The sequence below is a fragment of the Podarcis bocagei genome (assembly GCF_964188305.1).
Source record: "Podarcis bocagei genome assembly, chromosome: 7".
NCBI classification, from domain to species: domain Eukaryota; kingdom Metazoa; phylum Chordata; class Lepidosauria; order Squamata; family Lacertidae; genus Podarcis; species Podarcis bocagei.
The window spans coordinates 30,710,828-30,731,486 of NC_138132.1; the positions used below are offsets into that span (position 1 = coordinate 30,710,828).

Consider the following 20,659-nt stretch of genomic DNA (forward strand, 5'->3'; position numbering starts at 1 on the left):
TGTGGCCAGCATGACTAAGCCGCTTCTGGCGAACCAGAGCAGCGCACGGAAAGGCCATTACCTTCCCACCAGAGCAGTACCTATTTATCTACTTGCACTTTGACATGCTTTTGAACTGCTAGGTAGGCAGGAGCAGGGCCCGAGCAATGGGAGCACACCCCATCACGGGGATTCAAACCACCGACCTTCTGATCGGCAAGTCCTAGGCTCTGTGGTTTAAGACATTGTGGATGTTCTTTGAATGTGCCGGACACTATAGAACATATCCTTTTCTACTAACCAGCTATGCAAACACGTGCTATCCCCTTTTTTGGGTAGTGTAACATCATGGCAAAATGAAAATACCGGATTCTGTCAGACATTAACCCGGAAGTAACTGCAAGGGTGGCTGAGTTTTAGTGAGAAGAAATCCCAATGAAAATCCTCCTCATTATATATTTCACATGGCTGTTTATTTGTATATATTTTAAATTTTTTTTATATGGTTGTTTTATAATGGCCTATACTTGTAACGCCTAATAAAGGTTTGGCGAAGTACATTTGGGGAATCTCAAGCCAGGGATCAAATGTAGTGCTCAAGGCAACTGTGTGGCCCTTGAAACTCTCCCATGACCACACTCCTGACTGAGACATGATGTGTAAAATGTTTTGGCATAGCTGTAACTCAATAATGCACCTTGCTTGTTAGGACTGAGGACAGCAAGGCATGTGTGAGTGTATGTAGAAACTAGCCTCCTCTATAAAGGCAAAAGACTCCAAATGGTGCACTCTCTTGCTTCTTGCGGGATAATTAATTTGCACACACACAAAAAGGGTTCTTATCCTGCACATGTGCAAATATCCCATCACTTTTCTAATCACATGAAGTCTGATAAGAAAATTGACAGAAAAATGACAAATGGGAAGTGTAAGATAACCACTAGCTGGTTGTATCACTTCGGTGTGAATGTATCCGGATGAATGCTCAATAAACATCTCATCTGGAATCTCCCATACAGAACACAATTTACTGGGAAATAAGTCCAATATTTTGGTAAGGCTTCCTCGGAACTGCCAGCTACAGGTCAGATCTAATTGTCTTTCTCTCCCACGTTGCTCTCATAAATGGCACCTAAAATCTGCTACCTGGCTTCGCAGGGAGCCAAGAAGTGAAATTACATTTGGAGCCTGTGTCTGGGCACAACATGCTTAAGACTCTGGCCAAGTTGTTTAACTCCAGAGGTAGCACTGCTCTGAGGGAGCTGGTGACCTAATGCATCAGTGATGTGAGATGCCAATATAGATTTAAAAAAAACCCTTTTCCTATTAAAGTAGCTGACACCACACCCCCCAAGGTCAGGTAAAACACCTGTAGGGTTGTAGCTCCAGGACACGCCCTTCTTAGTATACAAAGCTATTCCACGGTGGAATTTCGCTACTCCAGAAAGAGTGTTGTTTTTATTTCATTTAGAGTAAGAGGAGTTCTTCTTCTTCTTGATGCTGTGCTGTAACAATGCTAGGCTTGTCCAGGCATTTTTAAATGGGGTTTTTACATTTGCCTGCGATCTATTCTATTGTTCAGATCTCTTCCGTCTTTTCTTTCGTTTTGTTGCTATGCTCTACACCGCCCCGTTCTCTGCCTGAACAAAGGGCGGCTGAGGGAAAAACTCAATGAGACACAAAATGCTGTTTTTTCTCGCATCTGGACGGCGAAAGCGGCGACCACCTCCTCCCGTCGGCGGCTAAGCGGGTCCATCGCAGCCGCGCGGGGGCGGCACGTGGCCGCCGGGCGCCGCTCTTCCCGCCTCGAACGAAAGGAGCCAAGATGGCGGCGGCGGTGGGGAGCGGTGGGGCCGCCGCGGCTTCTGTGCTGAGCCGAAGTCGGTTCCGAGGCTGCCTTCTCGGAGCGCTGCTGGGCGACTGTTTGGGCGGCGGCTTCGAAGCTTTCGAGACGGTCAACTTGGCGGAGCTGCTGCGCTTCGTGCGCTCGCTTCAGCCGCCCGAGAAAGGTAAAAATAGGAGGGGCTGAGGAGGCTCGGCCGCCTCCGGAGTCAGCTGGGCCGCTTTTACCTCAGCAGATGGTGACCCTGAGGGGTGAGGGAGGCGGCCCTTCCTTTTCGGGGTGTGGGGGGGAGGGAGACCCCCCAATTTATTTGGGGCAAGCGACCCTTCCCCGCCGCCCCACATACATTTATTCCCGAGGGGTCGGGGCGGCTCACGCCTCGGTGTGTAGTCGGGGTTGTGACATTTTCTCCACGGTAAACGGTGGGCAGTCACGAGAGGAAGACTTCGTGCCGTGGGATTATCAGCCCTTCCCTGCGAAGCTCCCCTTGCTAGGGTCTGCCTCCAGAGGCCGCAAATTCAACTTGCGCAGGTGAAGCTGGCTTTTTGGAGGTCTTACTCAACAAGCCCGCTTTCTCGAGAGCGTCGGGTTTTTTTTGTTCTGCAGTAAGGGGAAAGCAGACGAATGATTTGACCCCACGACGCCTAGCCTCCTCCCAAGACAAATCGGAGTGAATCCTCATTAAGTAGGGTTCTCTGCGTCGTCAAAATCAGCAAACAGGTTGGGTGGGAAGCACCCAAGGTAACAGAAGATGCTGTGTATGAGAGAGAGAGAGACCTTGGAAAGTCAAGCCTGAGGGTGCAGAGGACGAAAAGTGAATTTATTTCTGATGGAAACTTTGAAAGAAATGGCTTCCTGGCTCTGTGTATGGTCACTGTACAGATTTGGGGCATAGAATCCAAAGGGTGATGAACAACACTTGGGTGCTTTTATTTTGGTTATTTTATTTTGGTTATTTTTAATGCCTTGTCAGAACGGCTGGCCCAAGACAGGTTGGCACCTGAGACGAACCACAAAACATCCTCCCCAGCCAGGCAAGAAGGAGAGTGTGAAGATTTGCACCAGGAACAAGGGGGTTATACGGATCCACATAGGGAAGATTTGGGTGAGTAAAGATCTACATCAGGGACAACGTGGAGTGGCGGCGGGGAATCAAAGCAGCCTTCCCTGCTGGTTGAGGTGGGAATCAAAGGCAAGGGGAGAGCCCCACTCTGAATCATGCCAGGTGGGTGCAGACCCCAGGAGACCCCAGAGGCAGCCCTTGCCATTTCCTCCAGAGGGATGGGAGGATACAAGCCACATCTCTTGGTCACCCGGATGTACAGATGGCATTGGGGAGAGCAGCCACTGTGGAAGCAGTGTTAGAAACTCAGATATATACAGTGGTACCTCTGGATACGCACGCCTCCGGTTGCGTATCCTTCAGGATGCGAACGCGGCAAACCCGGAAGTATTTTTCTGGTTTCGCCCTACGCGCATGCGCAGAAGCGGTCCCTCCACTTGCGAAAACCTCGGGATCCGACCGGAGCTCTGGAACGGATCCTGTCCGCAACCGGAGGTACCACTGTACACTAATCTCCAAACGGCACCTTAAGCATAGGTTGCAGTTGCCACAACAGAATGTCTAGGTTCCATTTCCCCCATGAGATTTATTATTATTATTATTAATAATAATAATAATAATAATAATTTCATTTCTATACCACTTTGTATTTTAAAGAAAAAAGCTCAAAGTAATTTATAACACATTAAAACATCAAATAAAACGATCCAGAATAAAACAAATTCAAGCTTTAATGAAAATATTTCCAATCCTTCTATGTGACATTTTGTTATCCCCATTTATTTACCTACTTAATTTATATAGCTGCCCCATAGCAGAAGTACTCTAGGAAGCCGGTGTGGTGTTGGGGTTACAGTGTCATCCTGGAACCTGGAAGATCAGGGTTCAAATCCCCACTCAGTCATGAAGCTCACTGGGTGACCTTGGGCCAGTCACAGCCACTTAATCTACCTCACAGGGTCATTGTAGGGATTAACTGAACCATGTACTCCTTGGAGATAAAGGTGAGATAAAAATGCAATAAATAAGTTCTTCATCTTATCTTCTTAAGAAAGCTGGAGGGGTCAGCTATATGGAATGTCATTTGCTAACCTGGCATCCAGAGATCTCCATGTGGTTGCAATTGGACCTGTGCTAGTTGCAAAATGCACCTGGCCCCTTGGGAATTTTTAACCCTCTGGTGGCAGCAGCAGGTGATGTGTTCCTTGGATGCTGGATCTGCTGCCCCTGTGGATCCTGCCACCCAACGTGGTCACCCCACCTTGCCTCATGAGTGGGCCGGCCCTGCTTGACAGCTGCTCTGAGCATTCTTTTTACAGTGAAAGGGATATAAATTGTTTTAAAAATGCTTTCTTCTTATGCTTGAAGAGTAAGATCCCACAAGAGTCTTTATTGACTGAGGGCGGTATCAAGTAGTTCCATTAGTGCAGGAACCTTTGGCTGTGGAACAAAACATGTCCTTCCTTTCTCTGAAACCCCCTTAAATTTATTCTGGGTTTTCCCTAGCAAATTTGAGGAGTGCATGAGGAGAGGAGAGGAGAGGAAGTTCCACTGTGCAAATGGAAATCCTTGCACTAATGGAACTACAGTGGTACCTCTGGATGCGAACGGGCACACATCCACGTGCTTTCTAGTCTATCCATCGTATGCTGACATTTCTGCACTTCCTACCTTGTAGGAATCCACTTCTACAGTGATGACACAGCTATGACTCACTCGATAGTGAGGTCACTACTAGCCAAGCAGGACTTTGATGAAGTGGATATGGCAAAGCGGTAAGGAGGGTGCTGTAGTTACAAGAGATCTTGAAGAGTAGGTGTGGAAAATCTCTCTCAGCTTCAGATTCTAGACAGGTGCAACCAGTCACAGTTTGCAGTAATGGGCTGGATGGACTGGTGGGTTTGACAAAGAAATCATTGAAATGGACTCTGTCCTTTTTTATTTTGATGATTATTCATTCCTTTCTGTATCCTAAAACACTTCTCAACTGCTTCCGTGGGAGTGGGAACTTGCACGTTCACATTGTTTTTTGAAAATTTAAAAAGACAAGGCAATGATCCTGTGCAGATTTACTCAGAAGTAAAATCTACCCTGTTCATTGGGACTTAGCTCTCAGTATATGAGTGCAACTTAAGGCATCTTTGTGTAGAGTTTCCTGCATGCTTACCCAACCATACCAGTTTTTAACAAAAATGAAATGTCCTGGAGCCTTTTTGTGTGGCGTGGTGGGAAAAGGGGGGAAGAGTTTATGTAAGCATTTCTCTTCCCAGGTTTTGAGGAATTTCTCAGTCCTCCTTTCTTGTGTTAGGCAAGGAAAAGAAAAGCTTCCCAGAGTTTCCTTTATTCTTATCTGATTGTTTCCACTACAGAGATGTACATGTTTGGCAACGTTTAGGGAGCTTCTTTGCATGTATTTCCTAAACACACAGGGACATCCCCTAAGATACTGTTGAAGAGGGCTTGAGAAGAATCTACGCCCTGTGTGAAACAGAGTTGCGAACTTTAACTTGACTAAGTAGCATGATCAGTTAATTCACCCACTTTGCCACTGTCGGGCAATCAGGCACTGTACTTATTGTTCACCTATTGGCACTTGTAGAAGACCTTCCTTTTCCAACAAGCCTTTTAAGTGGAAATTTTTATCCCATTGCTCCAGTGATTGGCATTGGGACCTGTGCTTTTTAACTTGTTCCTATATGATCTAAAGTTAGGAGAGAGCAGTGCGGTAGTCAGGTTTGCTGAAAGAGGAGTAGACCAATTAATTTGTGGAGGCAAGGGCTATCAGTGGCTATTAGCCATGATGTCTGTGCTCTGCCTTTCCAGTAGGAGGCAGCAATACTTCCAAATGCCAGTTGCTGGAAACCATAGGAGGGGAGTGTGCTCTTGTGTTCATATTTTGCTCGCTGGTTTCCCACAGTCATCTGGTTGGCCACTGTGAGAATAGATTGCTCTTCTTATGTTCTTATGTAGTCCTATCTTCATTGGCCTAGAAATTGTATTTATATGTGTTTTCTTATTGGTTTTCTTATTGGTAAATTGCTTTGGGATGTTTCATGGGAAGCAATTTATAAATGAAATAAATATATCCTCCAAATTCAACCTGCTAACTGGACCAACTAGGTACTATTCTTTTTTCATATTAGCAGCTGTCCAGTGATAGCTCACAGAATGTAAGTGGAGTTGCATTTTAACATAGTCTCCCTGCAGGTTTGCTGAAGAATACAAGAAAGACCCTGACCGGACCTATGGCGCCAGTGTGATTACTGTATTCAAGAAACTTCTCCGCCCAAAATGCAGAGATGTGTTTGAGCCAGCGAGACAGCAGTTTAACGGGAAAGGCTCCTATGGGAATGGTGGTGCCATGAGAGTAGCAGGCATTTCACTAGCTTACTCTAACGTTCAAGATGTAAAGAAGGTTTGTTGATTTCTTATACGTAACCTGCTGAAATAATGCTGACTACATAACAATAAAAGCGCATCACAAACAGTGTCCTAGGCTGGATGGACATATCTGTGTGTATGGAATGCTGTCTCCAGTGAGACCCACCAAGTGCTGGCATTAACATCTTTCCAGTGCCACGTTGACATGTATGATGGTTACTGCTGTTTCTGGGTGTGCATGTTTTTTTGTTTTTTTTGTGTGTGTTTTTTTGTGTATTCCTTTATTAAACTGGATGGCACTTTTTACTTGTGCATGTAACTTGCATATTAGGTGACAGATAAATAAATAAATATGTTGGTTTAATTAGCCGAAATATGCAATAGTCTCATATCTGCATGGGCCAATGTTTTTGTAATATTTGTAATATCTGTAAGGAGCGATCCAACAATATCATCCCCCATAATCTCTCCAATGCGGCCATTTGCTGCTTGCCGTGCGTATGGGATGTCAGATAAGAGTTACAGGATTTGGTCCTGCACATTGTGGCGCCAATATCTTAGGAAGTTGCTGCAGTTGTGCCTACTGTTATAGTAGTGCTATAACAGAGAGTGGGAGCTCTCAGGGACTTGCAAGTGAACGGTGTGTAACAGTTCCCCTCACGTGTACTGTGCGGTCATGACATTGAGAAGAGTCATGTTGCAACATGCAAAAAGTCTTAGGCAGGGTGGTAGCAGCATCGGACTAAGGAGCAGTATCAGAACAGGTTGAAGAGAATTCTTTTTGTGTTGTGATATCAGAGAAGTTTAGAAAAGTTCATTAAGGATTTTTATAATTTGTTACCAGAAGCCGTGGTGATGGCCACTTATTTATATGGCTTGTAAAAAATGATGAAACAGATTCAAGGAAAGTAAGTCCACTAATAACTACCACCAGATTCAAGGAAAGTAAGTCCACTAATAACTACCACCAGATTCAGAGACAAAATTCCTCTGAATAAGGAGTTGCTGAGGAACAACAAGGGTGGGGGTAGTGCTTTCATGTACTGCTGGTGGGCTTTCTGGAAGCATTGGTTCAGCCACTGTGGAGACAGGCTAAGAACATAAGAGCCATGCTGCATCTGGCTAAAGGGCCATTTAGTCCAACATCATTCCTGTCCTCATAGTGGTCCTTAAGGAAAGCCCATAAGCAGGACCTGAGCAGAACATTTCTAACTTGTTCCCCAGCAACTGGTATTCAGAGGCATACTGCTTAATAGCTAGAAGCCACTGACAGCTTTATCCTCCATGAGTTTGTCTAATCTGTTCTGAATTTTCTCACATTCAGCTTCAGATAGTGGCCTGGTCTAGCAGGGTTGCCTTACCTTCTTAGGTTCAACTGCATATGTTGATACTGTGGGTAAGTCAGAAAGGCAAGGAAGTCCTTAGACTGCTTTGTCACTGCTTCCTACAACATTTGTTGCCAGCATCTGTCAGAGAAGATGCTAGGCAGGTAAGACACGCACCCTGTTGGTTTAAGACATGCACCCTTCTTCAGGCTTAATTTTTACAACAATGTCTTCTGCTTTTGCAGTTTGCCAAATTGAGTGCTGAATTGACCCACTCCAATTCCTTGGGCTATAATGGAGCCATACTGCAGGCTTTGGCAGTTCACTACGCTCTACAGAGTGTAGAGCTGAATCGGGAGAAGTTCGTGGAGCAGCTGATAGGCCACATGGAGGAAGTGGAAGCAGATGACAAGTCTGTTGCGGATGCACGAATGTAAGTAATAGCCATCTGAGGGCAGGCTTACATTTATACTTGGATGTAACACAAGGGGGCAGCATACCCCCCCTTGAAGCACATGCCTCAACCCAGTCTCTCATCTCCAGGCTGGGCTATGAGGAGTTGCCATATTCAAAGCGTCTAAAGAAGATCAAAGAATTTCTGGAGCAGAGCACTGTGTCAAAATCAGATGTGGTGTCAGAATTAGGTATGTACAATATTGAGCACAAGGCACGGAATCCCATTTTGAGACCAGAAAACAGTAAAACAGTAATCTGTAGAATTGTAAAATTCAAGCATGTGGTTTATTTAAATCATCAGCATTGGGGAGGAACTAGATAGAATAGTAAAATAATTGCTCAATAGTGTGCGAGAGAGTGGATGAGTTGTGGGAGGTTTAAGACAAATTATCTTCACACAGTGCTTACTTGGCTGTTGGAAATTTTCATAGGATGTTATGAAAGTTGTGGTATAAATAGCTTAAACACATACATACACATGAGTTTTTAATGGTTAGGTCTTTTGGGAACTACCTGCTGATAGGCAGAAATGCAACTTCAGCATTCAGAGTAGCCACAATTCCAAGTATCTGATCTTGGAGGTGCACACTAGGATGTGTTTATAGCCAGCATAACATGCTTGTGGATTTATGTGAGGCATAATGGTCATGTATATAACGGTATGGGTACACACACACACACGTTTCTATAGTAATCACTTTGTACTGAATATAATGAGAGTTTATGGTGGAAGGCTAGATGCATGTGCTGTTGCTTGCTAAAGGGAATTAATTCTTTTGTCAGGCAATGACATTGCAGCCCTGCGCTCTGTCCCCACTGCTATCTATTCCTTTCTGCGCTGCATGGAGTCTCACCCAGATATCCCTGAGGACTTCAACAGCCTGCAACGGACCATTGTCTACTGCATCTCATTGGGTGGGGATACAGACACCATTGCTACAATGGCTGGGGCAATTGCTGGGGCGTATTATGGGGAAGAGCAGGTGCCCCAAAGCTGGAAGTATAGCTGTGAATCTTTTGAGGAGACAGAGAAGTTGGCTGACAGCTTGTATGAACTCTACTGCCAGCGGATTTGAGCCATGGAAAAAGGAACCCTGTACCTCGTCATCAGAACTGTGTTTCTGTTTCATCTTCCAAAGAAGAACTCGTTTGCAATGTGGGGCTTCTTTTCCCTCATGGGAAACATGCCTAGGATATTTTGTGTGGCAGATAAAGGTTCCGCTTGTAACCAATTGCTCAAAGTGCCAGTTGCTTTCTGCTGCATACATAATATCTTGCTCCTCTTACAGTCTCTGATTTTTAGACTTTTATTATTAAATCTCAGTTGGAGTCAAATCTCTCTCAGTTCACTACGCCCAAGTGTTGGGAACCCTTGTACTGACCTCTGCTAGGATGAAGGTAAGGATTTGTAAGCGCTGCTTTCCGTCCATTGTTATGGTGCAAGTTCATCAAACGGTAGCTACAGAAATTGCTTTTGGATTTCCTGTGTGGTTGCAAAAGCCAGAGGACGAAAGACTGGACTTTCTTGTCTTGTAACTGAGTAATCTTGGAGTACTTGAAATCTGGAGATTTTACATATGTCTTTGATAACCAGGAATGTGTGTTACCAGTAGTAAATTTAAAATCAAGTAAAATACACTGCTGCCCTCAATAGAAAACAAAAGGCCAAATGGATGATGCATCTTCCTAAGTTTGAAGGGGAGCAGGTGCCACATTTCTGTCCACCCAGCATGCCTGTCTGGACTCTAGTGCCACCAGATGTCCACATCGGGGACTATCATTTGTGCAAATGTGCCAAATCCAGATCACATGACCCAAATGAAATTCTGGAATTGACTGTGTAGTTTAGGTCTACCGACACTGAACTTTGTTGGTGTTAGAAGTAGTACAATGCCCCCAAGGAAAATGGCTCAGGATATCCTCCTACCTGGTTTGAATTCTATTTGTTTTTAAGAAACAAATATTCAAATTAGAGTTTGTTAGAATTTAAAGTCTAACAAAAAGCACTGTTGGTGTCAATGTTTGTGGCACTGCCACCTTTCTCGTGAGGCCTCCCTGTGCATACAGTGGCCTCTGGGTCAGTCCTTAGCTGTCCTGGTCAGCTTGAAAACCTGTTTTTCACAGTGGTGATCGAAGAACAGGCTTGCTCTAAAGACGAGGAGTTGAAAATATAATAATTACTATTATTATTTATTGAATTTGCTAGTCACTTTAGATTGCCCAAGGCAACCCAAAGTGACTTACAAGCAACCCAAAGTGACTTACAAACAAACAATATTTACATTGGCATGATTTTTGCAGGCAGTAATGTGAAATGCAAATCTTTTTGTAAAATAAGATTTATTGATGTTGGGTCAATACAATCAAGTACTGTAGTTTCAGTTCAAAAGTGAAGACCAGTTTTTGATCACAAAACAAGAGTGCATTTTAAAACCAAATTTACTATGAAACAGTGCATGTAACATAAGTATTTACAAAACTAAAAATTCGCTATATACTAGGTTAGCAATGAAGATACTAGAGGCAAACTTCTTTTCTTTAAAAGAGAGAGAATTTGTATATAAAAATGCATATTGTAATGCACAGTTCAAAGTAGTTTCCAAACCTGATCTTTCTGCTGACTGAAACCTAATTCCCACATGCTCTCCAACAAGAAAACCCCAAACTTTGTCACAGACAATATCTGGCATTGCATTAAAAAAAAAAAAAAGCTAACTCGTGACTTGCGAATCAGCCTCTTCATCCCACACTTCATTTCCTATGTGTAATAACAGCCTCTATATTAAGAAGTTTTAAAAGTTGTATAAATGCAGAAGAGTTATGCCCTGTATGAGAGAAGAGAAGAGTGAGGCTGCAGAACAGCACCCATGAAACAGAACAATTTAGTTTGGAGATAAATGTGCTTTTTGTCATTGTGTTTTCTGTCTTACCAGCCAGATCACAAACGTTGAATCTCCAAAGGAGCTGAAAAAAGAGGTTATCTCTGTGTTAGAACACAGTATAAATAAATTGTGTACCAACACACCCAGGAGCAATTCTGGGGTTTATGTGATTCTCTGCTGCTGTTAGAGTACTTATCCACCACACTTTCAATCTCTGCCAATCTGACTTTTAAATAGTAGCACATTTTCTTAGATCTGATGGTGTTAAAAATGGAAGCTTAATATTCTACTTCACAGGAAAATAGACTTAAATTTAGAGCACCAGTCTCTTGGAAGCCTTCTTCCAATATTAGGCACGTAGAAAATGTGTGCACTTGGCTTCTTCAGTTTTAGCCTGTGGTGACCCAATGTGAAACCAAAGATGTTATTGCAAGCAGAGTGTGCCTTTGGCATTCTTGTCCTCTCCAGGAATTTAGAAAACATCAGATGGAATCAGAAATCTTGGGCCTATTCTTTTGCTTGTGTCTAAATCATACAAGTTTAAGTTAAATGAAGGAAAGAAGAAGAGGCAGTTGGCAGCTCAACTGAAATAGCAGCTGACCTAAATTTCAATTCTCCAGCATCCATCTATCAGTGTTAGTTATTTTTACAAACCAAAATGTGATTTTTTTCTCTCTCAACTGTCGCCCTAGAATACTTGTTCACAAATTTAAAGTTCACTGCATTTTAATGTTTAAATACCTTTATCTACATTAAACCTGGGAAATTGAACTAAGCCATTCTCGCTGTATTGGTGACATCCTGGACACTTGAAAAGAAGCTCTTTGAACTATGAACTGGATTAATGCCATCTATTTTCTTCATAAGAGGCCTAAACAGTAAGAGGCTCTTGCTTATTTTTATGTGGTATCACCAAAACAGCATATTATTTCTCCAAGATGAGAGAGCTCACTCTTCAGCAATTTAAGGGTATGCGTTACCACTTCTGAAAGCACTGTACACATGATCAGTTATCCCAAAATCTGTGAATAACCTTGTAAGGCAGGTGACATTTCAAGCATTATTGAGAGAAAGTGGTAAGAAAAGACAAATTATTCTTTTCCAAAATCACATAAATCTTTGCACACAACACTTTGCACCTTTTTAATAGATATTGCACTATACTGAATAACATTAAGTAGCTAATAGCACCGTTGTAGAAATGATCGAATGGAAAGTTACCATGAAATCTACTTTTTTTAAAAAAAATCAACATTTTTATGGTGGTTGGGTACTTCCACCACCCTGAACAACAAATAAGTTTACACATCCTGAAAAAAATGGTCTCTTAACTGGCACTTTGAAGATAACACAAGTCAAGCTAGTAGCAACTGAACCTGTATCTGCAGTGCCTTTACACTGGTTTTGTCAGACAACAGCGTTCATAGAACTATCTTTTTAGGCTGCTGACTCATGAAGGATATTTAGCTACTTGATTTGCTTAGGGACTATCAAGCATGTGCACTTTAGGGAGTCCTGTTTTTATAGAGGATCACAAAAGTCTCTGGCTTTGGAATATGTTTCACTTGCCATCCCTTTCCCCATATACCTCTGATGGCATGATTTAAAGATGTGTTAAGCATTGTGTAAAAGGTGCTCATGCAAAGCATTCCACAATTTGATAATTCATCACTTTGTCACAATTTGACTGACTTGAATCACACTTTTAGAGCAGAAAGATTAAAAGTGAACAAATGCTAAATTTGGAAGGTGATGTCTTAAGTTGATACGTCACACAACCTGCAGATCCCCGAGTGCTGCTGTCCATCACATGCCTTCCGTGCATCCTAAGTGAATTGACGGGCAGCTAATCCTCAAGTTAGCATCTGTGGTCGATGTGCAGTCACTAGGGTAAACTAAATTCTGAATACAAAGATGGTACTGAAAACAACAGCAAAGTTTTCTCTCTCAAATTATCTTCTCAGCTTGGTCAAAATGGTTCCACACACCATTGGTTTTCACCATCTTCCCAGTGACACTGTTTTTTATTTTATTTTTAACGGACAAGTTTATGGCTACAGTGGATTAAAGGAGGTGTGCCCAACAGCTGTTATGTAGGGCAGAGAAGGAATCCAGAAAAAGATGAATGGATGTATTCAGTGGAGTACAGACCGTTGGCCTGATCCGATGGCATTTGGATCCAGACCTGGTCATTCTCTTTGAGTTCAAGCACTGCACTACCAGAAGCTTGGTCCAAGTAGCCTTTTTTGTATTCATCGTAGGTATAGGTGGCAGGCACGTTGTTTTTGTAAAGTGCCACCCAGACATTAGTTCCTTTAACGTGCACGTGATACGCAAAGTAATAGATGCCAGAGATGGGACAAGTGAAGATTCCCGTCACTGGGTTATAGCCGTTGTGACCATTGTACAAAGTCCTGTCGAATTTTACTGGCATTCCTGAGGCTGGGAATGGTGATGTTAAGATGGCAGTGAAGGCAGGTACCATCTGGGCAGATAGTTCCCCTCGGCCAAACTGCGGCTTCCCAGGCTTGCCATTCCCCAGAACTGCTCCCTCTACACCTCCATTTGGCAAGTGGAGGCCAGCAATCCCTGTCTCATCAAACATCCCGGGTGCTCCTGGGGGTCCAGGTGGCCCTGGTGGTCCTGGAAGCCCATTTAATCCAGGATTTCCTGGAACCCCTGGTGGCCCACTGGGACCCACAATACCCGGCTCCCCTACTTTGCCATTTCCTGGTTGGCCTGGGAGGCCAGGCTCTCCTTTCAGTCCTGGTAAACCTTGGGGCCCCATTGGACCAGAAGGGCCTTGCAGACCTGGTATCCCTGATGAGCCTCTGAGGCCTGGTTGCCCTGGAATACCAGCGTCCCCCTTTGGGCCTATGGGCCCTGTAATCCCTGGGACCCCAGGGAGACCAGCAAATCCACCTTCCCCCTTGGGGCCCATTGGGCCAGGCATCCCTTGTGGTCCAGGCAATCCTCGCTCCCCAGGAATCCCTGGCTTCCCCACAAAACCGCTAGGCCCTTGGTCCCCACGCATACCTGGTAGCCCTGCAGGCCCACTTGGTCCAGCTTCACCTTTAGGGCCTGGAATGCCATGTTTACCTGGCATACCCATAGAACCAGGAATCCCAGGGGCCCCAGTGATACCAGGGGGACCCATTTCACCTGGCTCTCCATCCATTCCGGGCTCCCCTTTTTCTCCGCTGATTCCTGGCACACCTGGTTGCCCACGATCTCCCTTTAAGCCAGGCAGCCCAGGCTTCCCGTACCCTGTAGGCCCAGGCATGCCAGGAAGGCCACGGTGACCAGGTTCTCCCTTGGGGCCCATATGCCCTTGCAGTCCAGGCACACCAGCTGCCCCCGGCACACCAATTCCATCCACACCTGGTGGGCCACGTGGGCCCATAGGGCCAGGCTGCCCAATGAGCCCTGGCTCTCCTGGAAGCCCTGGGTCACCTTTGCCACCTGGAGCACCAGGCAACCCATCAAGTCCAGCTTTCCCAATTCCCTGTGGCCCTGGAGGTCCTGCAGGGCCTGGGGGGCCTCCGTTTCCCCGCGGCCCTATCAACCCTGGCTTCCCAACTCCATTTTCACCCTTCATGCCACGCTCGCCACGGGGACCGGGCTCTCCTTTGGCCCCAGGCTCCCCCCGGAATCCTGGCAGGCCTGGGCTTCCTGTTGCGCCTGGCTTTCCGTTCACAGAAATGCCAGCTGGTCCAGGCACTCCTGGAGGGCCTGGCAAGCCTCGTGGCCCTTGGTCTCCTCTCATGCCCGGCTCACCATTAATTCCAGGCATCCCTTTCATACCTGCCTTGCCAGGGAGCCCTGGGATGCCTGGTTTGCCAATGCCAGAAAAGCCAGGTGGGCCTGCGGGGCCTGGTTGGCCGTGGAGCCCTGGCTTGCCAATGCCGGGTTTCCCAGGGTAGCCAGGTGGGCCAGGAGGTCCTCTTAGGCCAGGCTTTCCAGGAGGTCCAGGTTCTCCTTTGAGGTCCATCGGCAGCAGTGGTGGCATATCTGCGAAGAGAAGAGGGACACATCAGTATGAATTGGGAAAGAAAGGACTAGCAAGTAACATTTTGGAAGCCAAGGGAAATGTAGATGCATGCCATCTCTTCAGCTCCAACTACCAATGGCTCCCAGCACCATTATTGGTTAAACTTCCTTCTGTTGCTTTCAGAACATAGTATCTGGGTAGGTAACAACCTTTGTTGCCTGAAAGTCTTGAGTAGACACATTGATGCCATCAAAGGACATTGCACAAGAACAGCAACATATTTCCAAATATGTATTTAGATTTGAGGTCCTTTGGAATAATTAGCTGCATTTCTGCATTGTGACAATTAAACAACATAATCCAGACAACTCCAAAATAAGAACAAGTGATTACGTTTCTGCATGTGCAAAAGCACCTGTACAAGAGGGTCACAGATGAAGGTAAAGGCTTGGTGGTAGATACCAAGCCCCTTAAGAAAACTACATTCGTAAAGAAACCTAGCTTGCAAGATGCACAAAACAAAGAACAGTGCTCAGGCAGGCCTCCTGCTTTTCTATTGTTGAAACTGTGCTAAACTTACATTCTTTTAAATGCCATGGTGTTCCCCTAAAACTCACAAGTGATGTAAGAGAGCCTTTGTTCACTCTACACAACGATGTGGAGTTTGAGTCCACCCACCCCCCCGCATGTACTTCTGTTTAAGCACTGTCTTGATGCAGCGATAGACAGGATCAACACCATCTCTTCAAAAGAAAGAAAGTCTCCAGTGATTTGGCCATTGTGAAACAGTTTCCCTCAGCCAATGGGAGACTAATTCTGCAAATGAAACACACATGAGAGGAAAAAGACCCAGATGGCATTGACAAAACAGCCCTCATTCCAGTAGGTGAGTGTATGGAATACACTTATCTTATTTTCAAATCTGAAAAATTAGCACCAGACATTCCTGATGTTACTCTCCTCCTGTTAGTGGAAACATTTGCGGCTTATCTGCATATCAAAGGCCTTGCCCACATCCACTGTCCTAGCTAGGGTTGCAAAGGCATCTCAGGAAATCCTTGCCCATACAGCTCTTAAGTGGCCACAGTAGTAATACAGCCAAAGAGAGCCATTTAAGCTTGTATGCTCAAGCAAGTTTTTTTTCTTTCTCTTTCGGCGCCCGGAAAAAATGCTTTCCCGAGGAAAATTATTTCAGTATGTTCTTATGCTGCAGTCAATAGTTTGAGAAGAATTAGCTTTCTAGGTCATCAGAACAAGGAAGCAGTCAGGCCTACAAGGCGAGGGAATGAGAGTGAAAGAAAAAACAACACACACACACACACACACACACACACACACACACACACACACACACACACTCCAGTCTTATGAAAAGGAATTGGGAGGTGGGGGAGAGAGGTGGAAAGAGAACGAACAGATGCAACTTTGCCAACTTCAGCCGGTCAGGAAAGCAGACAGGAAAACCAAACCGGGGACGCTAGCACGGAGAAATTGGGACACTGCAGCCCTGATGTGATCCAATTTCAAAAGAATTATGTCTCGCCGCAGAAACAGAGTGTGTGCTCAACAGCAACATTGTTTGTGTGGGGATTTATGCCCTCCCATTAAGGCATGAGGAGAACCTCAACTAGTGCTTAAAGGCTACACCCACCAAGAAAGTGGGGAGGGAAAGCCTGGTGGGTGTTAAGGGAAGGTTTCTTAAATGGATGGCCCCCATTTCTCTAACATCTGAGCTCTGCCTCTTCTTGAATTGGATTGTTCTTTCCAGTAGCACCTTAAAGACCAACTAAGTTAGTTCTTGGTATGAGCTTTCGTGTGCATGCACACTTCTTCAGATACACAGAATGTATCTGAAGAAGTGTGCATGCACACGAAAGCTCATACCAAGAACTAACTTAGTTGGTCTTTAAGGTGCTACTGGAAGGATTTTTTTTATTTTGACTATGGCAGACCAACACGGCTACCTATCTGTAACTGGATTGTTCTTCACATTCTAACTGTTATGGGAGGCTCTTTGTTTTAGTGAATTTCATTCTTGATTTTAGTTAGCTGCCGTGAGTGATGCATAAACACTAAGCCCTTTGCACTCATATAGTCATAGTCCCCGTCGTCGTCCCCCCCCCCACTTTCCCATCTAAAGTGGGGATAATAATACTGGCCTATGTTAAAAGGTTGCAAGAATTAACATGCTTAAAAATGGAGAATGTATCTGAAGTGCTGTGAATTCTCAAAACACTACATCAATTATTTTCTAAAACCAGATCCATGCCTCTGATGATAAATCCTCATCAAGAGCCATTTCAAGAAAATCAGTTGCCGAAGTTTTTCCTGGCACTGCAAGTCATGAACAATTAAATCAAAAATGTTATTGCTAGGAACCTGCTAGGAGAAGTTTCTTTTTTGCTTTGCTGTGCAGGTAGGCGTAGTTAAAGGTGATGGTGGAAGCAGAATATCTCTGCACATAAAAGCAAAAACGATTTATCTAACCATCACCCTGACATGCTGTGTTTCATTTGCAGGGATGGTGTCTGCTTCTGGGAGGGGGCACATATGCAATCAACTCCCACTCCCTGGTAGACTTCAGAAAAATGCCTTGACACTTGATTGTGTTGGCAGAGCAAAATGTGTTTGTGGCCCTTTAGATCACAGGTGGAGAAGAAATCTGATTTAATTTTCAAACTGTTCATCATCCGAACAATCCTGCAAGGTCTTTTACTGATTCTATTTTACAGGTGGAGAACTTAGGTCAGAGATCAAATGCCGTCCAGAGTGCCTGGGGCAATCCAGCTAGATGGGCCGGGTATAAATAATAAAACTGTTGTTGTTGTTAGTTAGTTAGTCACACACTTTAATAAACACACTTAACCTGGCTGCATTTACTCTGGAGAAAAAGCAGCCTCTGGCCCCAATCTGGATTATGCTCCTGTGGCAACTTTCTCCTGAAAACCACTCTGTACCTGGCTTCCTCCGGCGGAACCAGTGATGGGATCATGGCAAACCCCTATGTTTCATCGCACCTAGACTTTCCCAGTTCCTGTGGTTCTGTTCCCGTGGTTCTGTTTGTGTCTCAATCATAAGTGGAACTAGACAAGCTTCCTCCTCAAGCTGCCTTTGGAGGCCTCTTGATAATGCAATTTAGAAACTGACTTTGAAAGACTGCAAATTCCAGAAACAGCCACTAGGTGGTGGTGTTACATAAAGCATTAGCATTTTTCCATTGGCTATGGCCATCACCTGATCATGAAGCTATTCACATCTTCATATTTGTCCCCCCAGTTTACTCCGGCAATATACTTTTCTTGCCTTGTAAAAGGCACTGGGGCTAAGCCAGGGCTCTGGTTCAAGCCCCTATGCCTGCCTCCTCGTTTTATTTTCTTATTTGAGAACTCAATGTGCATATTTTCCACATTCAGAGTATGTTCTCTGCATGCTTTTGAATAGTTAGGTATCATGTCCCCAGAACATTTGTCTTTTCTGAGCAGTCACCATGCTGTAAGTTAGTCCTTGGGGGAAATGCAAAGTGTTTGCACCTTCACAGGAAGCTACCGTATTTTTCGCTCTATAACACGCACCTGACCATAACACGCACATCGTTTTTAGAGGAGGAAAACAAGGGAAAAAACATTCTGAATGAAACAGTGGATGTATCATTTTTGTGCTTCATGCTGTGGCCACAGACATGTAATCTGATGGTGAATTTGGGGTGACCCAATGCAAAAATCCTGAGAATTCCTGTGGATCCATGCTTTGTAACCACGTTTTTGCACCATTGCAGCCCCAGGCAACAGTGGGTGCGTGATTTTTTTGGTGCAGGCTGTAGACATGGACATGCTATGTGATCTGATGGTGAATTTGGGGTGACCCAATGCAAAAATCCTGAGAATTCCTGTGGATCCATGCTTTGTAACCACGTTTTTGCACCATTGCAGCCCCAGGCAACAGTGGGTGCGTGATTTTTTGGTGCAGGCTGTAGCCATGGACATGCTATGTGATCTGATGGTGAATTTGGGGTGACCCAATGCAAAGATCCCGAGGATCCATATGGATCTATGCTTTGTAACCACATTTTAAGTGGGGAGCGAAGGAAAAACAAAGAAGGGACATGAGAGGGGTGTGCAGAGAAGCAGCTGGCTAAGAATGCAGGAGAGGGATTTAACGGGAGGGAGGAAAGAAAGGCAAAAGTTTCTCCCCACCCAAGCCAGCCATCTCTCTCTCTCTCTCTCTCTCTCTCTCTCTCTCTCTCTCTCTCTCTCCCCCTCCCTCCCCCTCTCTCTCTCCCTCTCCCCCAGCAGCACCGGAGCACAGAGAGGAATTAGAAGGAACGACATTCTGCTTTCCCCTCTGCTTGCCTGGAGGGGAGGGGCTTTCCCTGCTCTTTGTTCCGTTTCAGCAAACACAGCAAGGAAACAGAGGAGGGTGGGCAGTAAGACCCTGAGGCAGAATGCAGGAAAGCAGCCGCTTCCTCTTTTCAGGTTTCCCTTCTCCATGAAGCGCGATTTGATTTTTGCCTGATTTTTCGGCTCCAGGGACCACACATTCGCTCAATAACACGCACAGACATTTTCCCTTCCTTTTTAGGAGAAAAAATCTGCGTGTTATAGAGGGGGAAATACGGTATGTCAGGCCACTGGTCCAGCTAGCTCAGTACTGTCTACTCTAAACTGACTGGCTCTTCAATGTTCCAGTTAATTCCATTGGATCTAACTGTCAGTCCTTGGAAAAAGAGTGTGTGTGCAGGTACTTTCTCCCTCTTGTGGGTGGGGCCACGGGTGTAGAGGTTTTTTTGGAGGGGTTCTCCTAGAGTGATGTACCCCAAGCTTGAGCTAGAGAATGAGTGGGAGTGAAGGGGAGGAAGGAGGTGGAAAAGCCTAGTTCTAAAACCTGGACAAATCTTCCTTCCTTGCCTGATCAGCTTTTCTTTCTTTTATTTTGTTGCCTCTCACCCAGGGTGTGCTGCTGCTGCTGCCTGCTGTTTTCACAAACTCAGCCTGCTCAGTGGCAACAAGAACACATTGGAAGAAATAAACACTAGCACAGAGAGATACTTGAATCTCAGCCCATCAGCAGCCAAAAATGTTACTTCTCAGTAAGGCTGTGCTGGAGTTTGTGCTTTGTTTTGTTCTCCTTGGCTGCAGTTCAGATAAGAGCTTCACAACAGCTGGAAAAGGCAGGGAAAAAGAAAAGAAGACCTTTGCTCCCTTTAATGCTACATAGAAGGGTGTGCGTGTGTCTTTTAACCTCCTTACATACCACATTTAAACATCTGATGAGCCTAGTCGGTTGAGCAGTAATTCCTGTGCAAGAGATGCCCATCTTCACTGCTAGCCTTTAAGACACCTAGATAAAGATACCTTTTCCTTTACGCTCTCACAGTTCTATAAATTGTAATTCTGCATCAGCAATACATGTACTCTGGAATGATGCTGAGAAACATCTTGTTCTAGCACCAAATGCAACAGATACCATGAGGTAGAGTGAGGCAGCTGCCTCAGGGGGTGGGTACTGAGGGAGGGAGTGCAGCGCTCTCAGGACAAGGGACACATGATCCTATCTGGCTGCCCCACTGACCCGCCTAGCAGTTGCATTTTACACTAGCTTCAGTCTCCAAACTCCTCAAGGGCAGTCCTTGAGGTAGCAGCAGCTGGCACAGAGCATGAGGAACTAGAGGGCTGAGTCAAAGGATTCAAAGAAAAGGTAGGTTTAGAGCGAGGCGAGGCAGTCCCAAGCATACTGGGCAAA

General features: G+C 45.0%; 2 protein-coding genes and 1 long non-coding RNA gene across 6 annotated transcripts in view; 2 read left to right on the plus strand and 1 right to left on the minus strand.

Moving 5' to 3' along the window:
- Window positions 1–1,770: 1,770 nt before the first annotated feature.
- On the plus strand, window positions 1,771–11,099 carry ADPRS (ADP-ribosylserine hydrolase). Its single transcript, XM_081200062.1, has 7 exons — window positions 1,771–1,988; window positions 2,796–2,927; window positions 4,564–4,660; window positions 6,093–6,300; window positions 7,837–8,024; window positions 8,135–8,235; window positions 8,831–11,099. The coding sequence occupies exons 1-7, from the start codon at window positions 1,805–1,807 to the stop codon at window positions 9,121–9,123; spliced, it is 1,203 nt and encodes a 400-aa protein (XP_081056188.1). The 5' UTR covers window positions 1,771–1,804; the 3' UTR covers window positions 9,124–11,099.
- The window catches only part of COL8A2 (collagen type VIII alpha 2 chain), a 208,450-nt gene continuing 198,540 nt past the window's right edge, over window positions 10,750–20,659 (minus strand). For all 4 annotated transcript variants that reach the window (XM_081200044.1, XM_081200043.1, XM_081200042.1 and 1 more), the window contains one exon: window positions 10,750–14,940. In XM_081200044.1, coding sequence (XP_081056170.1) covers window positions 13,019–14,940 — 1,922 coding nt within the window. In that variant the 3' untranslated portion in view covers window positions 10,750–13,018. The remainder of the gene's footprint in view (window positions 14,941–20,659) is intronic.
- Window positions 19,550–20,341, plus strand: LOC308590252. The gene is made up of 2 exons (XR_014009731.1): window positions 19,550–19,657; window positions 19,868–20,341. It is a non-coding gene; the product is annotated as an uncharacterized lncRNA (long non-coding RNA).